The 19,109-nt window shown below is 45.4% G+C and overlaps 1 protein-coding gene across 1 annotated transcript in view; it reads left to right on the top strand.

Moving 5' to 3' along the window:
* The window catches only part of LOC147751042 (uncharacterized), a 94,988-nt gene that overhangs the window by 71,870 nt on the left and 4,009 nt on the right, over positions 1-19,109 (top strand). Inside the window, exon 6 of the mRNA XM_086932151.1 lies at positions 11,480-11,542. Coding sequence (XP_086788277.1) covers positions 11,480-11,542 — 63 coding nt within the window. The remainder of the gene's footprint in view (positions 1-11,479; positions 11,543-19,109) is intronic.

Raw genomic sequence — 19,109 nt, 5'->3', positions numbered from 1 at the left:
TTCCTTCGTAGCTCACTGTGCTATATTAGATGGATTACAATTTATGAACTGTAAGTAGCAAAAGAAACTCTGTATTAAAAGCCATAACCCACTTACCCATCTACAGGAAAGAGAAATCTGTCAACTGTGTGTTACATAATGTGCTTTGGAGGAGACATATTAATATTAACCCTCTATGCTACTTTGGTTCAAATCTCGGACTAGACAAAACACAGCTCTCTTCAAAAAATACGTTAACCTCCACATTTATTGTATCATTATTATTATTCCCTGAGATTTAGTTAACACACAAAGAGCTCTGCAGCAGGTACCTTAACCCCATAAGCTATTTTAAAACGCAAATTAAGCAGAAGCAGATTTGCTGCCACGTTTCATCTTGTTGCCAATTTCTTTGTGGCAGGTTTAAACAAGCATTTACAATGCAATGGTTTCGCCTTTGGAAAAGTTAGAGCTATTGACATTGTAAATGACAACATTTGTATTTGTATTTATGTGTTGGTTTTGAAAACAGATAAATACATGGCATTGTCATTTACATTGTCATTAGCTTAATCTCTGCACTCACTCTGCAGTCCCTAGCACTTCATAGCACTCCCTAGTCACTCTGCAGTCCCTAGCACTCCATAGCACTCCCTAGTCACTCTGCACTCCCTAGCACTCTGCACTCCCTAGCAGTCCCTAGCCCTCCCTAGTCACTCTGCACTCCCTAGCACTCCCTAGCCCTCCCTAGTCACTCTGCGCTCCCTAGCACTCTGCACTCCCTAGCACTCTGTACTCCCTAGCACTCCCTAGTCACTCTGCACTTCCTAGTCACTCTGCACTCCCTAGTCACTCTACACTCCCTAGCACTCCTCTGCACTCCCTAATCACTCTGCACTCCCTAGTCACTCTGCACTCCCTAGTCACTCTGCACTCCCTAGTCACATTCATGCCCACTTGGAAACATTCACACTTGAACCACGCTGACATGTGTTGTGAATGAAGTACAACTGGAGTTGTGGAGGAAAGTGGGCTTGACCGGGGAAGGGTAATGGCCGAATCACCTTCCCATACTGTTTATTTACACCACAAAACGTGCACCTCCTGGTAAAGTGTAGGACATCCACTGATGTTAGGATTATCAAATACATTGGAACTGGTTCAACAAGCACTGACAAGGCCAATCGATCTGATTTGTGTTTGAGTCTTTACTGAAATATTAACAAGGAAAGGCACGGACAGCGGGAGGGAGGGCAGGAAAGGCACGGACAGCGGGAGGGGGGCAGGAGAGACACGGACAGCGGGAGGGGAGGGCGGGAAAGGCACGGACAGCTGGAGGGGGGGCGGGAAAAGCACGGACAGCGGGAGGGAGGTGCGGGAACGGGCACACGGACAGCGGGAGGGGGGCGGCGGGTACGGCCACAACAATCAAAAGCACTCACCTGGACCTGGACTTCTTCCGGCGGCGATCGGCCGTGGAATGACCAAAAGAAACATGGACGACCAAAAAAATAAACCCCGCCCACCGCCGCACTGACGTGATAAAAGGGGCTGGATGAGAAAAAATCTCAGGAACGCCCACGAGTCGCCTCGCAGAATGACGGACGCCTCTCTCTTCCAATGGCTAGCCTCCATTTATGGAGCTAGCCAATGGAACAGAGGCGGGACTTTCGTCCATACTGGTAAACAAAAGATTTCGCCCTGCGCGAAAGTCTGCTGCGCAGCTTTCGGCGAGGCGAAACCTAAAACAGCAGTTCCAGTCCACGAAAAAATGGGGGTTATCATGCAAAAAGAGGCCCTTTCTAGCAGTTATGCAAGACAACCCAACAGCATTTGATTGGTCCCTGTAAATCTATTTATATCGCTACAAATTGCCCACAAAACTTGCTCTTGAAAAGAGTAATTGCTCCTTCCCTCCACTTAATGTTGGGTTATCTACTAAAATATTACTAACTGGGCTCACTTAACATAATCAGGGACCCCAAGAAAGCTCATGCAAAGTTATACTGCTGCATCTAAAGATGTATCTGAAAATAGAACTATACTGCTGCACCTAAAGCTGCTGCTTCTGAAAAGAGAACCATATTAGTCTTTTCGAGGTCTATCAACAGTGGAAAATACTGCTTAAGCAAATATTACCTTTAGGAAGTTAACAGATATTTGCATACGCAACGTTTTCCAAGCAGCAGAGGCACAGAGAACAGAATCTTGCTTACACACGGACAGAGCAACCGTTAGGCATACTGTTCTATTTTTTAAGAAATACCACAGGAAATTAAAATACTGGAGTGGTAAGTTTTAGTAAAAAAAACAATGTGGCAGAAAGCTTGGTCCCTATGTCTTCACAGTTTAAAAACTAGACTTTAGCATGTGCAATCAGCAACCACAGCACACACTGAGCGTTTGTATGTTTGCTTACTTACTTTGGAGAATTATCCGCGATAGTCTACATTCACTGCTTAATACGTGCCAAAATCCCAGGTACGCAGGTGCTACAGTAGTGCATGGTTTTCAAGAGTAATGCAAGAATGCCTTAATTCTAGCTCCTGGTCAAGCCCAGGTGCGCAACACCCATTGGACTCACCGGGCTTCAGCGCCCATAACCCCTCCCACCCCCCATCGTCGTGTGTGGCAGCCCGGGATGAGACAGATCACGGGCACACACAGAGCCGCACCCGAACGTTTCACAGGTCTTTAAAAGACCATTTGAATGTTAATTAGGCCTTGCAGTTGTTTCACCTCTTCTAAGAGCCCCTGCAGCTCCACTCTGCCTACTGATTAAAGGTTCAGCCCCCCCCCCGAGTTTTTTTCTCAGGAGCCTTCCCCCCCTCCCCCCCCCCCCGAAACTTGGCTCTAGTAGCGCCTCTGGTCAAGCCCTATTCTAAAATGCTATTGAAATGGGTGCGTTCGTTTTCATTCTTTTCTCTCAATTATAAATGGCAAAAGTGCAAGCAGGTTATTTACTAAAATTTGGAACCGAAATTTGCATTCACTAGTGATCCAAGTAATCCCGCTTCCATTCTATTTCAAATATGAAAGAAACATCTGGCCAACCCGAGAGCATATTTTCAGAAAGCTGCGGTGTTAATGCTTTCCTCATTTCATTTAGTATTAACGATTTTGAAATCACAAGCACCACATTTAGAAACGGGCAGCAGCGCCCAAAACGCAACCACATGTAGACCAACAAACAGAAAAGTTCACGAAATCTAAGCAAGCACGACACCAATAACAGAACCTCCCTGCTTGGCAGAGGCCTCTGGTAGTGGAAAGTAATCTCTAAAAGGAGTACACTAAAGTGTGGCTACAGCCTCAGCTGAGTTGGAAGTACCTTAAAAACAGGGAGATGCGTTTTGGAAGCTTGTTTTTACATCGCTACAGACACCCTGCTGCCCCTGAAGTTAAAGTATTTAGTGAAAGAGCAGCATTTTTTTCCATGGTAAAAGCAACAGGATATAGAACAAGACAGACGGAAACGCCTTCTCTCCCCCGACATGCTGTCGCTGTTGGTCTCGGCACCGCACACCTCACTCATCTGGCGGCCGGACATGCAGGCCGGGGCAGACGAAAGAGCATTCTTAGGCTTAGCTCCTATCAGGCAAAGTGTTAAGTAAACAGAGAAAACAAATTTCAGCAAGTGCCAGTGTTCATGCCACTTATAACAAGCATTTACAAGTACGTGTAGGAAAATACAAAAACTTACCTCTGGGAGTCGGCTCGGAGTAGGGAGCGGGTCAGGTCTGCGTCCTCACAGGGAGAGCCGTCCGGCTGGTGTGAGGAAGGATGCCGAAAAAAGAAAAAAAAATAAACACGCCCACTGCCGCGATGACGATCAGAAAAGGGTGGAGAGGGAAGAAATCGCGGGAACGCCCACGAATCTGGTCCGGCCATGACGGACAGATCTCTGTTCCAATGGCTAGCCTCCATTTAGGGAGCTAGCCATTGGAACAGAGGGCGAATTCCCAAGCCACATAGTTATTCTCATTAGGTTTTCGCCTGCGCAAAAAGCTGCGCAGTGCGCAGCTTTCACTTAGGCGAAACCTAAAAAGGAAATGTATAAGTAGAAGCCCAGCTTTTGCGTTGGGGTTGCATCAAAAATCCCATTTGTTAAATATTGTTATGCGTGCAGATTTATTTGTGATTGATCTGCTAAACATATGTGTGAGGTCTTAAGATCAGACGTCACTTCTTGTGATGTCACTTCTGTGAGATCATGGGTTGTGATGCCACTTCTTGTGATTCCACATGCGATGCCACATACCGTGATGTCATGCAAGGTGATGTCACACGCCATGCTATCACTTGCATAAGAGCCTAAATTGGTTAGTCCCCTCCCTTCTTTTTATAGGACTTGTGCTCAGAGTGAGTGGGCCATTTTCCGGCCGTTTGTGGGACGGTTTTATGAGCAGGAGGGTTGGTGCTTACTGAAGATGTCCCTGATATTGCCACAAACACCGCCTGCGGTACAAAAGGGGGTGGTAATGGATGGAGCATCTGAACCAATCAAACACTCACACCCAGTCAAAACATCTGGGTTTAATCCATCACCGATCTTTCGCCCACTCTGCCACCCCAGTTCAGACATGGTTATATGCAAATCAGTCTGACCCTGTGCCTCATGGGAACAGTCCAGCCCGAACTGCCAAGCCATGCCTTCCCTGAATCGGAAACAAGCTTCCGAGGACCGGTTTCTGGCATTCCAGCCATCTTCAGCCCAGCTTGCTTGAATCCAGTGGCAAAATGAGCAAGGGACTCACGTCTGAGCATACCCTGCCACACTTATGGCGGCCAAAAGCGGTATAAAAGGGGGTGGTAATGGATGGTGCATCTGAACCAATCAAACACTCACACCCAGTAAAAAGATCTGGGTTTAATCCATCACCGTTCTTTTGCCCACTCTGCCACCCAGTTCAGACATGGCTATATGCAAATCAGTCTGACCCTGTGCCTGATGGGAACAGTCCAGCCCGAACTGCTAAGCCATGACTTCCCTGGACCGGAAACAAGCTTCTGAGGACCGTTTTCTGGCATTCCAGCCGTCTTCAGCCCGGCTTGCTTGAATCCAGTGGCAAAGGGAGCAAGGGACTCACGTCTGAGCATACCCTGCCACACTTATGGCGGCCAAAAGCGGTACAAAAGGGGGTGGTAATGGACGGAGCATCTGAACCAATCAAACACTCACACCCAGTCAAAAGATCTGAGTTTAATCCATCACCGTTCTTTAGCCCACTCTGCCACCCCAGTTCAGACATGGCTATATGCAAATCAGTCTGACCCTGTGCCTCATGGGAACAGTCCAGCCCGAACTGCCAAGCCATGCCTTCCCTGGACCGGAAACAAGCTTCCGAGGACCGGTTTCTGGCATTCCAGCCGTCTTCAGCCCGGCTTGCTTGAATCCAGTGGCAAAGTGAGCAAGGGACTCACGTCTGAGCATACCCTGCCACACTTATGGCGGCCAAAAGCGGTACAAAAGGGGGTATAATGGACGGAGCATCTGAACCAATCAAACACTCACACCCAGTCAAAAGATCTGGGTTTAATCCATCACCGTTCTTTAGCCCACTCTGCCACCCCAGTTCAGACATGGCTATATGCAAATCAGTCTGACCCTGTGCATCATGGGAACAGTCCAGCCCGAACTGCCAAGCCATGCCTTCCCTGGACCGGAAACAAGCTTCCGAGGACCGGTTTCTGGCATTCCAGCCGTCTTCAGCCCAGCTTGCTTGAATCCAGTGGCAAAGTGAGCAAGGGACTCACGTCTGAGCATACCCTGCCACACTTATGGTGGCCAAAAGCGGTACAAAAGGGGGTGGTAATGGACAGTGCATCTGAACCAATCAAACACTCACACCCAGTCAAAAGATCTGGGTTTAATCCATCACCGTTCTTTAGCCCACTCTGCCACCCCAGCTCAGACATGGCTATATGCAAATCAGTCTGACCCTGTGCCTCATGGGAACAGTCCAGCCCGAACTGCCAAGCCATGCCTTCCCTGGACCGGAAACAAGCTTCCGAGGACCGGTTTCTGGCATTCCCATGAGGCACAGGGTGAAGGCTGATTTGCATATAGCCATTGTCTGACCTAGGGTGGTGTGGAGTGCAAAAAAAATGATGGATTTAGGCCCAGATCTTTGTACTGGGGTGAATGTAAGACATTGTTCTGCATTCTGTCCATCAACTGTGTTTTTTGCAATTTTCACCCCGAGTGGGCTGGGTATGCTCAGACGTGAGTCCCAGGCTCTCCACATCACTGGAGTCAAGCTATCCAGGCTGAAGAAGGCTGATAGCCAGAAACCGGTCCTTGGATGCTTGATTCCGGTCTAGGAAAGACATGGCTTGGTAGTTCGGGCTGGACTGTTCCCATGGGGCACAGGGTCAAGGCTGATTTGCATATAGCCCTTGTCTGACCTAGGGTGGTGTGGAGTGCAAAAAAATGATGGATTTAGGCCCAGATCTTTGTACTGGGGTGAATGTAAGACATTGTTCTGCATTCTGTCCATCAACTGTGTTTTTTGCAACAAACACCGCCTGCAGCAAGCACACATGCATGCAGTCTCCCAATCCTTGCATAACACTGGTAGAGAGTTTCTTTACGAGTTTAAGATTGACCCGATTAGCAAATATGGGCCACCTATTCAGCTACCTGATACGCTAATTGGGGGCATTTGTATTTTGGTGCCGGCTCTATTTTCTATCCCTTTCCAAACCTGGGCAGAGAGGGAACCAAGGGAGAGGTGAGAGAGGATTTGTGTGTGCGTATGCACGTACCGGATATGAGCCCGCGTCTGTTTCAGAAAGAACAGGGGTTTAAAAGCAATTATCATGCATCTAATTCAATCGCAGCTGCCAGTGAAAGCGTTTCACCTGAAACCGTGCAGCAACAGCGACCTACAGGACAGGCTCATCACCGCTATACTTGACTCACTACCAGGGTCAGTGCTACTTCTCGGAGGCGGCACGGATTGAAATGCTAAATGTGTGACCTGAGGCAGGCCCTCCATCAGATTTCCTGACTATACAGACAGAGTTCCACGTCATCAAGGAGTCCTCCAGGAACCAGTGACTACATTGTATTAAGGGGATGGCGCCTGTCTGAGTTCAAACAGCTCATGGGTGGAGTCAGGAAGAACCTGCATCAAGAGTAAAGAGGTGCTTTAAATGCAAATATAGACGTGCAAGTACCTGTTTGCTTCTGAGAAGTGCTGTTACTCTCGCATTTAGATGCATTGCGGCAATGCTGAGAAGTGCAGGTACTCCCCCTTTCCAGTGGCGGCCGCTATTTACCAGGGGTGACAGGACAAGGGGTTGGGGAGGGTTGAAAATGAAAAAAAGAAAAAGCCATCCGGTAGGCCTCCGCCTCTTGGTCCGCTTGCCACCGCCTCCTGGAAGCTGGAGCAGGAAGCACCCAGGCTCCTGACTCCCCTAGCCAATCACAATGCTGCAATGAAGCGCTGCGGCAATGGGAGCCTGGGACATGTTCTGGACCCAGGCTGTAATGTAGCCTGGGTGCAGAATATGCAAAGTGCGCATGGCCGTTTGGCCGGCCTGAGAGGGCCAGTCAAAGCGTCACTGCGCACCATGGAGTGGGCAAACCACTCCTCCCGTGCCCTACTCGAGAAGTCCAGCTCTGCCCCAGGAAAGGAAAACTAAAAAGATAATAATGCTAGTTATTATTATTTTACTTTTCTTTAACTACTGCTCACAGAGCAGTGAGGCGACACTCCCCTCCTTAGCAGATGAGCCGCCACTGCACCTTTCAAGTTAAACAACCGGAGGTGCTCAGTACTGGACAGAACCTGCTCTTTTAAAGCTCTGGAGTGAAGGCAGGTGACACACAGTTTATTTTGTAAACTAAGTGCAGCTGAGCTGTACAAAAATACCAGATGTAAGAAATACAAAGTAAAAAGTCTATGTGAATGAAACCTGCACCGTGATAAGAGACCTAACCCGGGTATAAGTGCCTCCTTCCATATTCGGGTCCCATATTCTGGATAGTATCTGTTGATCGGGTGAAGGGTGGAAGAGGAAAAAACAAAATGGTACCTTTGGTGGAATGCAAGCCAATATCAATCATTATGTAGCTGTATAAAAGACAGGGCTTCTAAGCACTACTCGTACACATTTTACTTTTGTGACAGCCAGTAAGCCTTTACCTGATTAACAAACATTATTAGATGGCCTACAAGAACAAACATTGGCAAAACCAGTAGGCTGGTATTGGCTGTCACTGTCGCCATTGCTTGTTTTTTTCATGGTTTTTGTAAAACATTATTACTTAGATGGCCTACAAGAACAAGCATTGGCAAAACTAGTAGGCCTGGTATTGGCTGTCAGCCTTTGGGCTTCGCCATTGCTTGTTTTATTTCATGGTTTTTGTTATTTTGTTATTACTGGAAGACCATCTGGCCCGCACCACTGTAAAAAATATTGGATAAAAGCTAAAATATCTCATAAAACACACATTGCCACAGTAACCCTTGGCACTGAATGGAACCACTTTGTGTGTAGATGTGCTCCTTGTGAAAGAGCAGAATGTTGCTACTCACAGTAAATTTAGCCATTGGTTGAAGTGGTATGGCCCATTGTTGCCTCATGCGGCATACTGTATTGAGAGGAACAAAAATGTGAATGACATAATCAGAGACCTATGGCTGAAGAGGGCTGGCTGAAAACCGTCCCATGTAAATGTATTACTTATAAACTTTTTGGACAATCAAAAGATCTTTGCTAACGCCAGACCCAATACAATAATCTTTAGAAATTCCAAAACATTTTCATGCATTGTCATGTGTCAAGGTAAGGACTTGGTAAGTAATAGAAGCCCTCTCCTGCAGGCAATGTAAATGTCAAAAGATTGGGTTTGCATTTTTCTGTTTTGACATCCCTGTGACTGAAGGCACCTGTCCACTACAATGTTGTCCACAAACCAGGAACCCCAGAAAAGTGATAGGATATAATGAGATTTATATTTCGGCGGACGGGATATCTGTCACCATTGTGAGAGGGTAACTTGTCCACCAAGATTTAAATGAGGCCCTTAATTGGAAATATTTACATGAAATATGTAATTAACCTGTTCAGTATGGAGGATGGCTCCAGGCTGTCCTCTGCACTAGTGCTCACGTGCTGAGGATGGCTCCAGGCCGTCACAGCACCCAAGTTAGGAAATCCCTCTCGTGCGAGCACCAGAGGGATTTATTTTCAATTATTTTAGCCCCAGTAGCTAGGGAAATGGTACCTGTAAGTCCCTAGTATATGGTAGGGCATGTAGGTTTAGAGGCCAAGTAGCTTTAATGCACTTAAGAGTGCACTGCTTGTCTTCTACGAGGGAAAGATACTTAGGAAAGTACCCAGACTCACCCCCACATCATGCACCCACAGCCAGATGGGAGCCCCTGTAATTGGATTAGCAGAGGTGGCTGGGAGGGAAATGTTAGGGAAAGTTAGCCACACCTGTAGGTTGGGTTAGCCAGACCTTAGGCTCCAGGAGATATTTTGTCAATTTTGGATTTTGACAAACAGTGTTCTCTGGGACAGAAATATGGCACACTTTTAAGGAAGTTGTCATAGCTGAGGGGGGCACCTTGTACCCCATTGTTCAGGGGTGCCCCCTGTGCTCGTCACCCCAGAAGCATGAATAAATATGTGAGAGCTGCCAGGCAACTGAGTTCACTGCCTTGAAACTACAAGAAGAAGGACTGCCCTGCTGGACCCTTGGAATGCAAAAAAGAGGACTGCGGAAATCACCTGCTGCACACCTTGGTCTTCATCTCAAAAAGGACTTGCCTTATTGTGAAGGTTGAAGGAGTAGACTCCCCGAAAGCAACACATAAAAAGAGATCCACCTGCATCATCTCCACCAAGAAGAACCCAGCTGACCACCTTCAACTGGACTTTCAAGGATTTGGCAAGGTGCATTGTGAGAATTGTATTCCTAACATCCCAGGGAGAAATTCAGAGATTCTGGAACCTTTGATTAGTGTTGTGTACACTTTTCAACCCCCAAATGACCTTCTGGAGGCTTCTCCAGAAGTTTGAGATAAGTTTGTGCATTTTGACCAAAAAGCTCCATAAGTTAACCACCCCGTTGTCCAGTCAAGCCCTCAATGTTGAAACGCCACCCGGCCTGAAAATCAGGTTTGCCTTGCTGAAGCTCTGGAGCTTTTCATCATTGACAAGACTTCCAGAAATCGACCGAGGAATCCTGCTGAACAAAGCCCCCGTCATGGAACCCAACCCCGGCCTACCACGGAGACCCACACGACGTCAAGAGAAAAAGCTCCAAAAAAGTGACTACGTCAGACGGTCAAAACTTGACCGGGCACTATCGATCATTGTATCCGACCAGGTCTCCATCACAGTTGGCCTAAAACTTTGACTTTGTCCCAGTCTAGCGTGACCAGATGTCCCAAATTGGCCCTTGTGACTCTAAAGCACTAGGAAACACTTAGGGCCTCGTTTACAAGCCCATTGCACTGCCGGTCCATCACTTTTTTGATGCACTGGCATCGCAATGAGCTTTCCCATATTTACAAGGCCATGTAAAGTCACCCTGTGTGACTTTTCATTGCCTTGTAAATATGGGCCCCTTTTACACATTACTCTGTGTGAAAGGGGCGTTCCATGGGTCTTGCTGTCAGTGTTCCCTTGCAACATCCATGGAACCTAACACATTCCCGGATTGACAACATTTTGTAAAGCTGGCAATGCGTCAGAATCCTATGCCTCCCCATGGGAGACGTAGTGGTGGTGCAACGAGGAGAAATACTTTTATTTCTTCTCGGTTTTTCCTCCTTTTATGAATGCTGCATTCTACAAATGCCATCAATTATTGAAAAAAACAATAATCCCCACATTGCAGGTACCTTTGCAACATGATTCAATGGTGCCTGCGCTGGCGCATGGCAGACAATTATGCACTAGTGCAGGGGTAAGCCCATGAATGTTGTTAATACGACGCACCCCTGTGCTTGTAAAATGGGGCAGCTCTGTGCAGCAAAATGGCTTGCAGTGCTGCACTGCACCATTTTGTAGTAAATAAGGCCCCATATCTTTAAAGATTCATTTCTCTGGTTCCCTACATTGGAGTTTTGTCATTTCTGTGTAATTTTAATCATAAATATATTTCCTAGTTTTATAAATTGGTGTTGGAGTTTTATTGTGTAATGTCTTACTTATTTAATGTAGTGGTGTTTTTAAATCCTTTACACACCTGTCTCCTAAGTTACTCCTGCCTGCTCCCAGCCCGCTACCAAGGGTTGAGCAAGTGAATCATTTATTGAGACCTTGACTGGACCTTAAATTGTGATTGTGGCCTTCTTCCTAGTGGTATGTACCGACCTACACCTACTAATAAACCACCTTCCAACAATTGATCATTGAATTTGAGTTGAATCATTAACTGTTTCTCAAAGAAGGTTATTTGAAACCCCTAAAAATCTGCAAAATAAATAATTTAGGAAGCTCGACATGATAATGGAAATTGTTTACCTTCACGCAGGATGCTCCGGAGGAACAGGTTCGGATTCGAGCAAAAAGAACGGCACAGAGGCAGTGGGACATGGTAAAACTCTCTCTATTTCTCTTCCACTATTGTTTTTTTTTTATATAAAGAGCATTACAATTCTATAATGTCTATGAAAACGTTTTTAATTTCCATACAGAAAAGTAGTAATTTTTGCATTGTAGAAAAACAAGAACATGGCATGAGAAGGGAACCATCATACCAACAGTTCATCGTCATTTGTGCAGGTGGTGGAAACCAGTGCCCTTTTTTATAGACACAGGCTTAATTTTCATCATCAGTCTATGACCTACAGCAATAGAATGACAGAAATGGAGAAATGGGAGAAAAAAGGCTGAAGAGAAATATATAGAAACAGTGACAATGGGAGAAAGTTGGAATGAAAAAACCAGCAAGAGTGAGATAAAGTGAGTGATAGTGCAAGGAAGAGGCATGAGGTGGAATGAAAACTAGGCAGCCTTGGAAATTGGCAAAATTGGCATTTGACAGCACTAATAGCAGGCTTGTAAGAAAACTTTGAGCCCCTGTAGTAACTTTTTTAACACAAATGAAGCACTATATGCAACTGACATTTAGCCTTGTATATTAAACAAGGACAGCAGTAGAATCTGAGCGTGAAGGTCTATTGCTGTACACCTATGTTTGTCCAGTCTTGCAGGGGTCCATCTGTCATAGGCAAGCAGAGTCTTCTCTTAGTGTTTACGACTCACACGGGATCCATCTCTTGAAAACAGTTGAGTGCTATCCATTTACTCTCTTCTAGTCGCCTCTAGTGATACATCTTCATTATGACTAATTGAAGTCCTGTTAATCAACCAGACAGGTTCTACTATACATTATGATTTACCAGAGTCCGAGTTCAACAAGTCGCATGTATGATAGAACACCAACACGCAGCCTCACTCCCGTAACCCAGCACGAGTCATGTCAGGCAGCAGGAACCCCCCTAGAAACACAACCCAACACAATCAACCAGGCTTGGAGCAACCATTCACACCAGTTCACCAGAGAAACAGAAAAAGTCAAACGGCTCAATCATTTAGACAAACAAGCATTGGCAAAGTCAATAAGACTCCCTATTTAGACCTATTACCTTTGCAAATCTTTTTAGCCATGATGTGCAGCACTGCGGATGCTGTGCAACCGGCCTATTAAAAACAAAGCACAATGATGCAGGTGCCGCCTCCTTTTGTAGGCGCAAGCATGCATTCAACGTGCATGCAAGCGCCTGCAGAATAAGGGGAGGTTTTATTTATTTTTGATGAACGATCTGAGATAGATCATTAAATAAAATAAAGGATTGCAAACTGCTGTTTTAAAATGCAGTGAGAAGGTTCCTTAAAAAAAGTAAAACAGCATGACCAGGTTGCAGAATGGGGAAGAAACAACATGGTAGGCAGAGGGGAAAAGCAACAAAGCCAATGGGTGAGAAGCAATATGAGTGAAAATGAGCAATGTGGACCATAGGGCTGTGAGTAGCACACAGAGACGAGAGAACGCAACAGGAGTGTGAGTGGGGGAGAGGAGAGCAAGGGCGAGAGAAAGTAACGTGGAGGGGGGCAGCGCACAGTGAAGACAGCTGAAAGTTCATGCACTCTCATGGAGTGCTTAAAGAAAAATGAAAACAATAGTTCCCGGGAAGAAAGTAGTGGATGCATAGAAACCAACCAGACAAACACAAGATTGACAAGCTGGGACATGAATGAGAAGCAGGCAAACAAGAGTGAGAGTAAAGTCATCCAATAGGCATCAGGCGCCTGAATGTTCTTGGTAAGCCCTTAATATGGCTTGCGCTGTCTGGTAGACTTTACCTAAACACAGGCTTCCTTTTCGGGGCAAACTGGTGTAGAAGGCCATGAATATGCAACTAGCCACATTAAGAGAGAATACTCATCTTTTGTATGATACTCATTTTGGCTTCATACGAGGTCAAAGCACCGAATCAGCCTAAGAGTGGCCACGGAGGAAATTAGGTCTTTATTAGCTAAGGGCTGCAATGTAGCCCTTATCTTACTAGACTTTTCCGCTGCATTTGATATGGTCAATCATGTCTTCCTGATTGACCGCCTACAAAGTCTAGAGATTGAAGGTGTAGTGTTTGCTTTGCTGCATTCGCTTCTTGCTGTTTGGTTTCAATCTGTTTCACTTAAAGATTTTATAGCTGAGCCCTACTCCCCATTTTGTGGGGTTCCTCAGGGCTCTTCATTGAACCTGACCTTGCTTAATCTTTATGCTACACCTCTGGCTAACCTGACCAAGTCATTTGGGCTATCGTTAGTGTCCTACGCCAAGGATACACAGATCGTGGTTTCATTTTCTAAGAACTGTTCTAATATGGGAGATTCATTTTGGAACTGCATGAGCACAGTTAGCAAATGGGTGGACACTAATTTTCTCAAATTGAATTCTTCTAAGACAGAGGTCATATTATTTGGGAGCAATACCTCATTCTGGTCCCTGTTATGATGGCCTAGTGATATCGGCACTCTTCCTGCACCCATGAAGAAGGTTAGAAACCTTGACCTCATGATGGATGAAAACCCTGATTTCAAAGAGCAAGTTAACAAGCTCATATCTTCCTCCTTCTATGACCTTCGAATAATCAAGAAAATAGACAAATTTGTGCCATTTAATATTTTAAAGACAGTTATCATCGCATTAGTTTTATGTAGATTAGACTACTGCAATAGTCTCTATCAAAATGTACCATAAGGTTCCTTGAATAGACTTCAAATTCTACAAAATGCTGCTGCTTGCATGCTCTTGAATGTCCCTAGATTCCAATCTGCATCACTAGCCTACATTGGATGCCTGTGAAGCAGCATATAGTATTTAAAGCCCTATGCATTGCCTTCAAGGCACTTCATTGACTAGGTCCCACTTATCTGAAGGACAGCTTTAGGTGGTAATCAAATGGTAGGACTCTCCGTTCCAGCCCTGCCATTAATCTGGTTGTTCCTCTCTTCAAACACTCCTCTCGCAGGAGCTTCATTACTTGTACGGCCTTGAACTAGAATCAACTCCTCCCGGACCTGAAATCTGTTACTTCCCTCCCAGCATTTAGGAAGTCCTTAAAAACGTGGTTATTCCAACAACAGAAGTTTAGGGCCATCTGATCTTGTCACTTATAGCGCCAAGACGTCTCCGGGTATTCGATGCGCTCAACAAGTTTCCTCATCCATTCAAGTGGGAGCTATGCCACAGGGTGTGTCAATGCAATGCCATAGTCAAATAAGTCGCTGACCATCTTATTGAATGTGAACTCCATAATTACCCTGGTTTGAGATACCTTATGCTATACATAATTCAGATGCACAAACTACCCTTGAGGACATTAAGTCATTGATTACCCTAGCCATAACCAAGCCACAGAATCACCAGCCAGAGCTAAGCCACTGATCACCGCAATTTCATTAAACCCATAGGCCACCATAAGCAAAGCAACAGAGAACCAAAAGTTGGACAAAATCATCAACTACAGAGGATATATCCAAACCAGTACTTACCTTGTTTTTGTACCTACGTCTTGGCACACCCAAGACCAAGCTTCCCAGAGACATCCAGAGACATTCTTAATGTGAATTAAACCCAACCTAATCAAGTTTAAGCAATACTAAGATCAACTGTGTCAAATCTGAGATATTGGCCATCCTGCTTATTTATTTATTTATTTATGCGATTTTTTGAGCGCGCAAATACCCTGAGGTGTCTCGACGCTGTGGACGGGAGAGAGTAGGACACAGTCAAAGCTGGGCAGTTATTGGTTTAATAAACCAGGTTTTGAGTTGTTTACGGAAGGCCATAAGAGAGGGGGCCTTTTTGATGTGAAGGGGTAGTGTGTTCAACAGTCTAGCGGTGGCTACTGTGAATCTTCTATCGCCCCAGGAAGATTTTTTTGTTCTGGGGACATTTATCAGGGTTGCTGCTGAGGAGCGCAGGGGTCTTGTTGGCTTGTATGGGCATAATATTTTATTTTTATTAGGAATTCAGGTCCTGTATTGTTATTGCTTTATAGGCAATACAGAGGGCCTTGAACTTTGTTCAGTTTCTGATGGGCAGCCAGTGGAGTTGACACAATAGATTGTATGTAGGTTTGAATTTGGGAGTGTTGGTCAGTATCCTTGCTGCTGCGTTTTGGACCATTTGTAGTGTCTTAAGTACTCTTTCTTGAGTGTTTAGAAAAAGGGCATTACAATAGTCTACCTTAGACTAGCGGGCTCATGAGAATTTTCCTGGTAGATGACGGAAGGTAGGGCAGGAGCTTCTTTATCATTTTAATTGTGTTGAAAGCCGAGGAGACAACGTTGTTGGCGTGTTGCAAAAAAGATAATTTATCATCAAAGGTGATGCCTAAGTTTATGACTTTTGTTACAGGGAGAGGGGATGGGCCCAACTCTGATGGCCACCAGGATGGAGACGACAAGCTGGGGGATAAGTTGCCAAAGATCATCACCTCTGTCTTTTTGGAGTTTAATTTGAGGCAATTATTTGCCATCCATGCGCTTATTGCGAGCATTGCAGTTCGGAAGTTTGCCACAGCTTTTTGTCCGTCATTATGGGTCTCTATTACAAGTTGCGTGTCGTCGGCGTATGTAGTTAGATGCATACCATGAGACTTAATGACCCTCTCCAAGTCGGACACATATATGTTAAATAAGGTCAGACTTAGCGAGGATCCTTGAGGTACACCGCAAGGGAAGGTGAAGTGTGGGGATGTGAAGTTGCCTAGTGTTACTGATTGATATCGGTTGGAGAGGAAAGATGTTAGAAGGACTTTGGCGTTCTCTTTGATACCTATGGTGGAGCGATGGTCGATAAGTGTGATGTGATCGACCGTGTCAAATGCTGCTGATAGTATCATTCTGATCTCATCAGAGGCCTTGATGAGGGCTGTTTCGGTGCCATGGCTCCTTCTAAATCCGAACTGAGTTTTATCTAGGAGGTTGTTTTCATCAATAAACTGCGACAACTGAGTGTTGATAACTTTTTCAAAGATTTTTGCGGGGAAAGGTAGATTGGCGATGGGTCTATAGTTTTTGGTTTCTGAAGGGTCGAGGTTATGTTTCGTTAGTAGCAGTTTGATGACTGTTTTTTTCCAGATGGATGGGTAGGTTCCTTTGATGAATATAGAGTTACAGATGTTGGCTAGTGCAGGGGCAATGATCTTGGGTATCATTTTTAATATGGAGGGGGGGCATGGGTCATTGGGGGATCCTGACTTGATGGAGGAAATTAGGTCCAGGATATAGTCTGGCATGACTTGGGTGAATTCCGAAAGGGTAGGGAGGGTGCTATTCCTGGTGATTCCAGGTTGAGTGAGGCTGGATGTGTTGGTGTTGTCGGTAGGATAAATTGTCTGGTTATTGGTAAAGGACTGGGTAGTAAAGTTAGTATAGATGTGACTAACTTTTTCTTCAAAGAATGTAGCTAAAGAGTCACAGAATATTTGGGTAGGAGTTACAGAGGGAATGGATTTGGGACTGGATAGTCTGGTTACGACCTGAAACAGCTGTTTGGTGGAGTCTTGTGCTGTTTTGATTTGATTAATATAGTACTTACTTTTTTCATTAATTATGAGGTGTTTATATTTAGTAAGCGCTAACTTATAGCGTGTTTTCTCCGTTTGGTCGTAGTTCCGACGCCACTGTCTTTCTAGATTTCTGCATGATTGTTTTTCGAGCCTGAGTGCTTCTGAAAACCATGGGGCTGATGGTAATTTTTCTGTTTGTGGGGGTGTTTTTTTGCGGGACTAAGGTGTTTAAGGCTTAATTGAGCCATTGGGTGTATTGCATCGCTGCTTTCTCAGGTTCATGTGGTAGATCTTGTTGGGAAGACAGGAGGTGTGTTTTGAGAGCAGTAGGGGAGATACTTTTCCAGGCTTTGAATTGTGTGGGAGGAGGGAGAATAGGTTGATTAGAGGAGTGATTTGTTATGTGAATATTGAAGAAGATCGCTCAGTGGTCTGTCCGGGGGAAGGGAAGAATGTTTCCTAGAGTGATTTGCTTATTGTTGGTAAATAGATTGTCCAGGATGTGGCCAGCTGAGTGAGTGGGTTTTGTTACTAGTTGAGATAGTCCTGTAGCTTCTAGTTCTGCTAAAAGGGTTGAGGTGGCGTGATCGTTGTATGCTTCCATGTGGAAATTGAAATCCCCAGTATGGTGAAGTTGCTTTCCCCAGCTACAGGTTCTAGAAGATGCCCTATAGATGAGAGGAATTAGGCTCGAGGTCCAGGTGGGCGGTATAGGAGAATGCCTTTGAAAGAGTATGTGTGTGTGTGAGTAGTATAGTGAAGATAAAAGCTTTGCAGGTTTTGATAGGGATTAACTCAGTCTTTATTAAATAATGTTCGCGATAGATAAGTGCTAGTCCACTGCCTTTTTTGTGGATCTGTTAAATATGCTGACACAGAACCCGTCCAGGGTTACTGTGGAGAAATCTGGACCTGATGATAGGTCTCCCCAGGTTTCTGTTATAAAAAGCAGATCGAGTTTGTGTCTTTCTAGCAGATTTAATAGTTCATATTTATGTTTAGGTAGGGGGCCAGCATTTATAAGAGCTGAGTTGATTGTAGTATGATCGATGCGGGAGGGGGAGCCCGTGGAGAGTGTGTGTTTTTATGTGGTGTTTAAAGTAAAAGGACAATGAGGGCAATGTGTGGGAGCTCGAGTGGACATGATATCTAGATTGAGATGGGGACATGTCTGTTTGTTATTAAGGATGTTGGATATCTCTTTTAATTGCTTACTTGAGTATGATATGGACTTAGTGTGCGGCTTTGGTTGAGAACAACCAGGGGGAGTGGCCCTGGGCCTGGTCCAGGCGCGGACAAGCGCAGACGGGCTTGCCTTTGGCGCGCTGGCGGCGCACCCGCTGCGCTAGTCCGCTGCGCGTGGAGAGAGGCATCCTGCTTTTGAAGGGGAGAGATCAGCTGCTAGATTGCTGACTCCTTCGAAATGCCGGAAGTTGTAATCACTTCCTGTGTGCCGTTCCTCCCTGTATTCCCTCCACTCAATCTGCTAGTCGGCGGTGGACCGGAGAATACGTGCAGTTTAGGGTGAGTGTTAGCAGTAAGTTGTGCTCAGTGACTTTAAAAGCGTAATTTTTTTAATAAAATGCAGTTAAGGTTAAAATATATTGCGAGTTTAAGGAGCCCTTTCCCAGGCGCTCCTTGTCCCAGAAAGGTCGAAGTTGGTCTCACCTCAAGCGCGTCCGCGTGGAGAGAGGCATTCTGCTTTTGAAGGGGAGAGATCAGCTGCTAGACTGCTGACTCCTTCGAAATGCCGGAAGGTCGAGGTCTGCCTCACCTCAAGCGCGTCCGAGCTAAGCAATAGTTCATCCTGTTAAATCCTAGAAAGTACCACTCTAAATATGGTTTGGCTGAGTAATAGACTACCCTCAGATCTTAGTCATGTACCAGCCTTTTAAGAGCTAATCCATGAACCATCTCATAAGAACTGATATCACTCTAGTTAAAGCAAGGCCACGGACAACTTGAATAAACCTAAATAATGGGCCACAATAGACTGAATTAATAACACTATTCAAGTGGAGCAAAGTCATGGATTTGAGCAAGGTCAAGGATCACTCTAGTAGGAGCTTGAATTGG

This window comes from Lissotriton vulgaris, chromosome 1_1 (assembly GCF_964263255.1).
Source record: "Lissotriton vulgaris chromosome 1_1, aLisVul1.2, whole genome shotgun sequence".
NCBI lineage: Eukaryota > Metazoa > Chordata > Amphibia > Caudata > Salamandridae > Lissotriton > Lissotriton vulgaris.
This window is presented reverse-complemented; position numbering and strand designations above follow the sequence as displayed.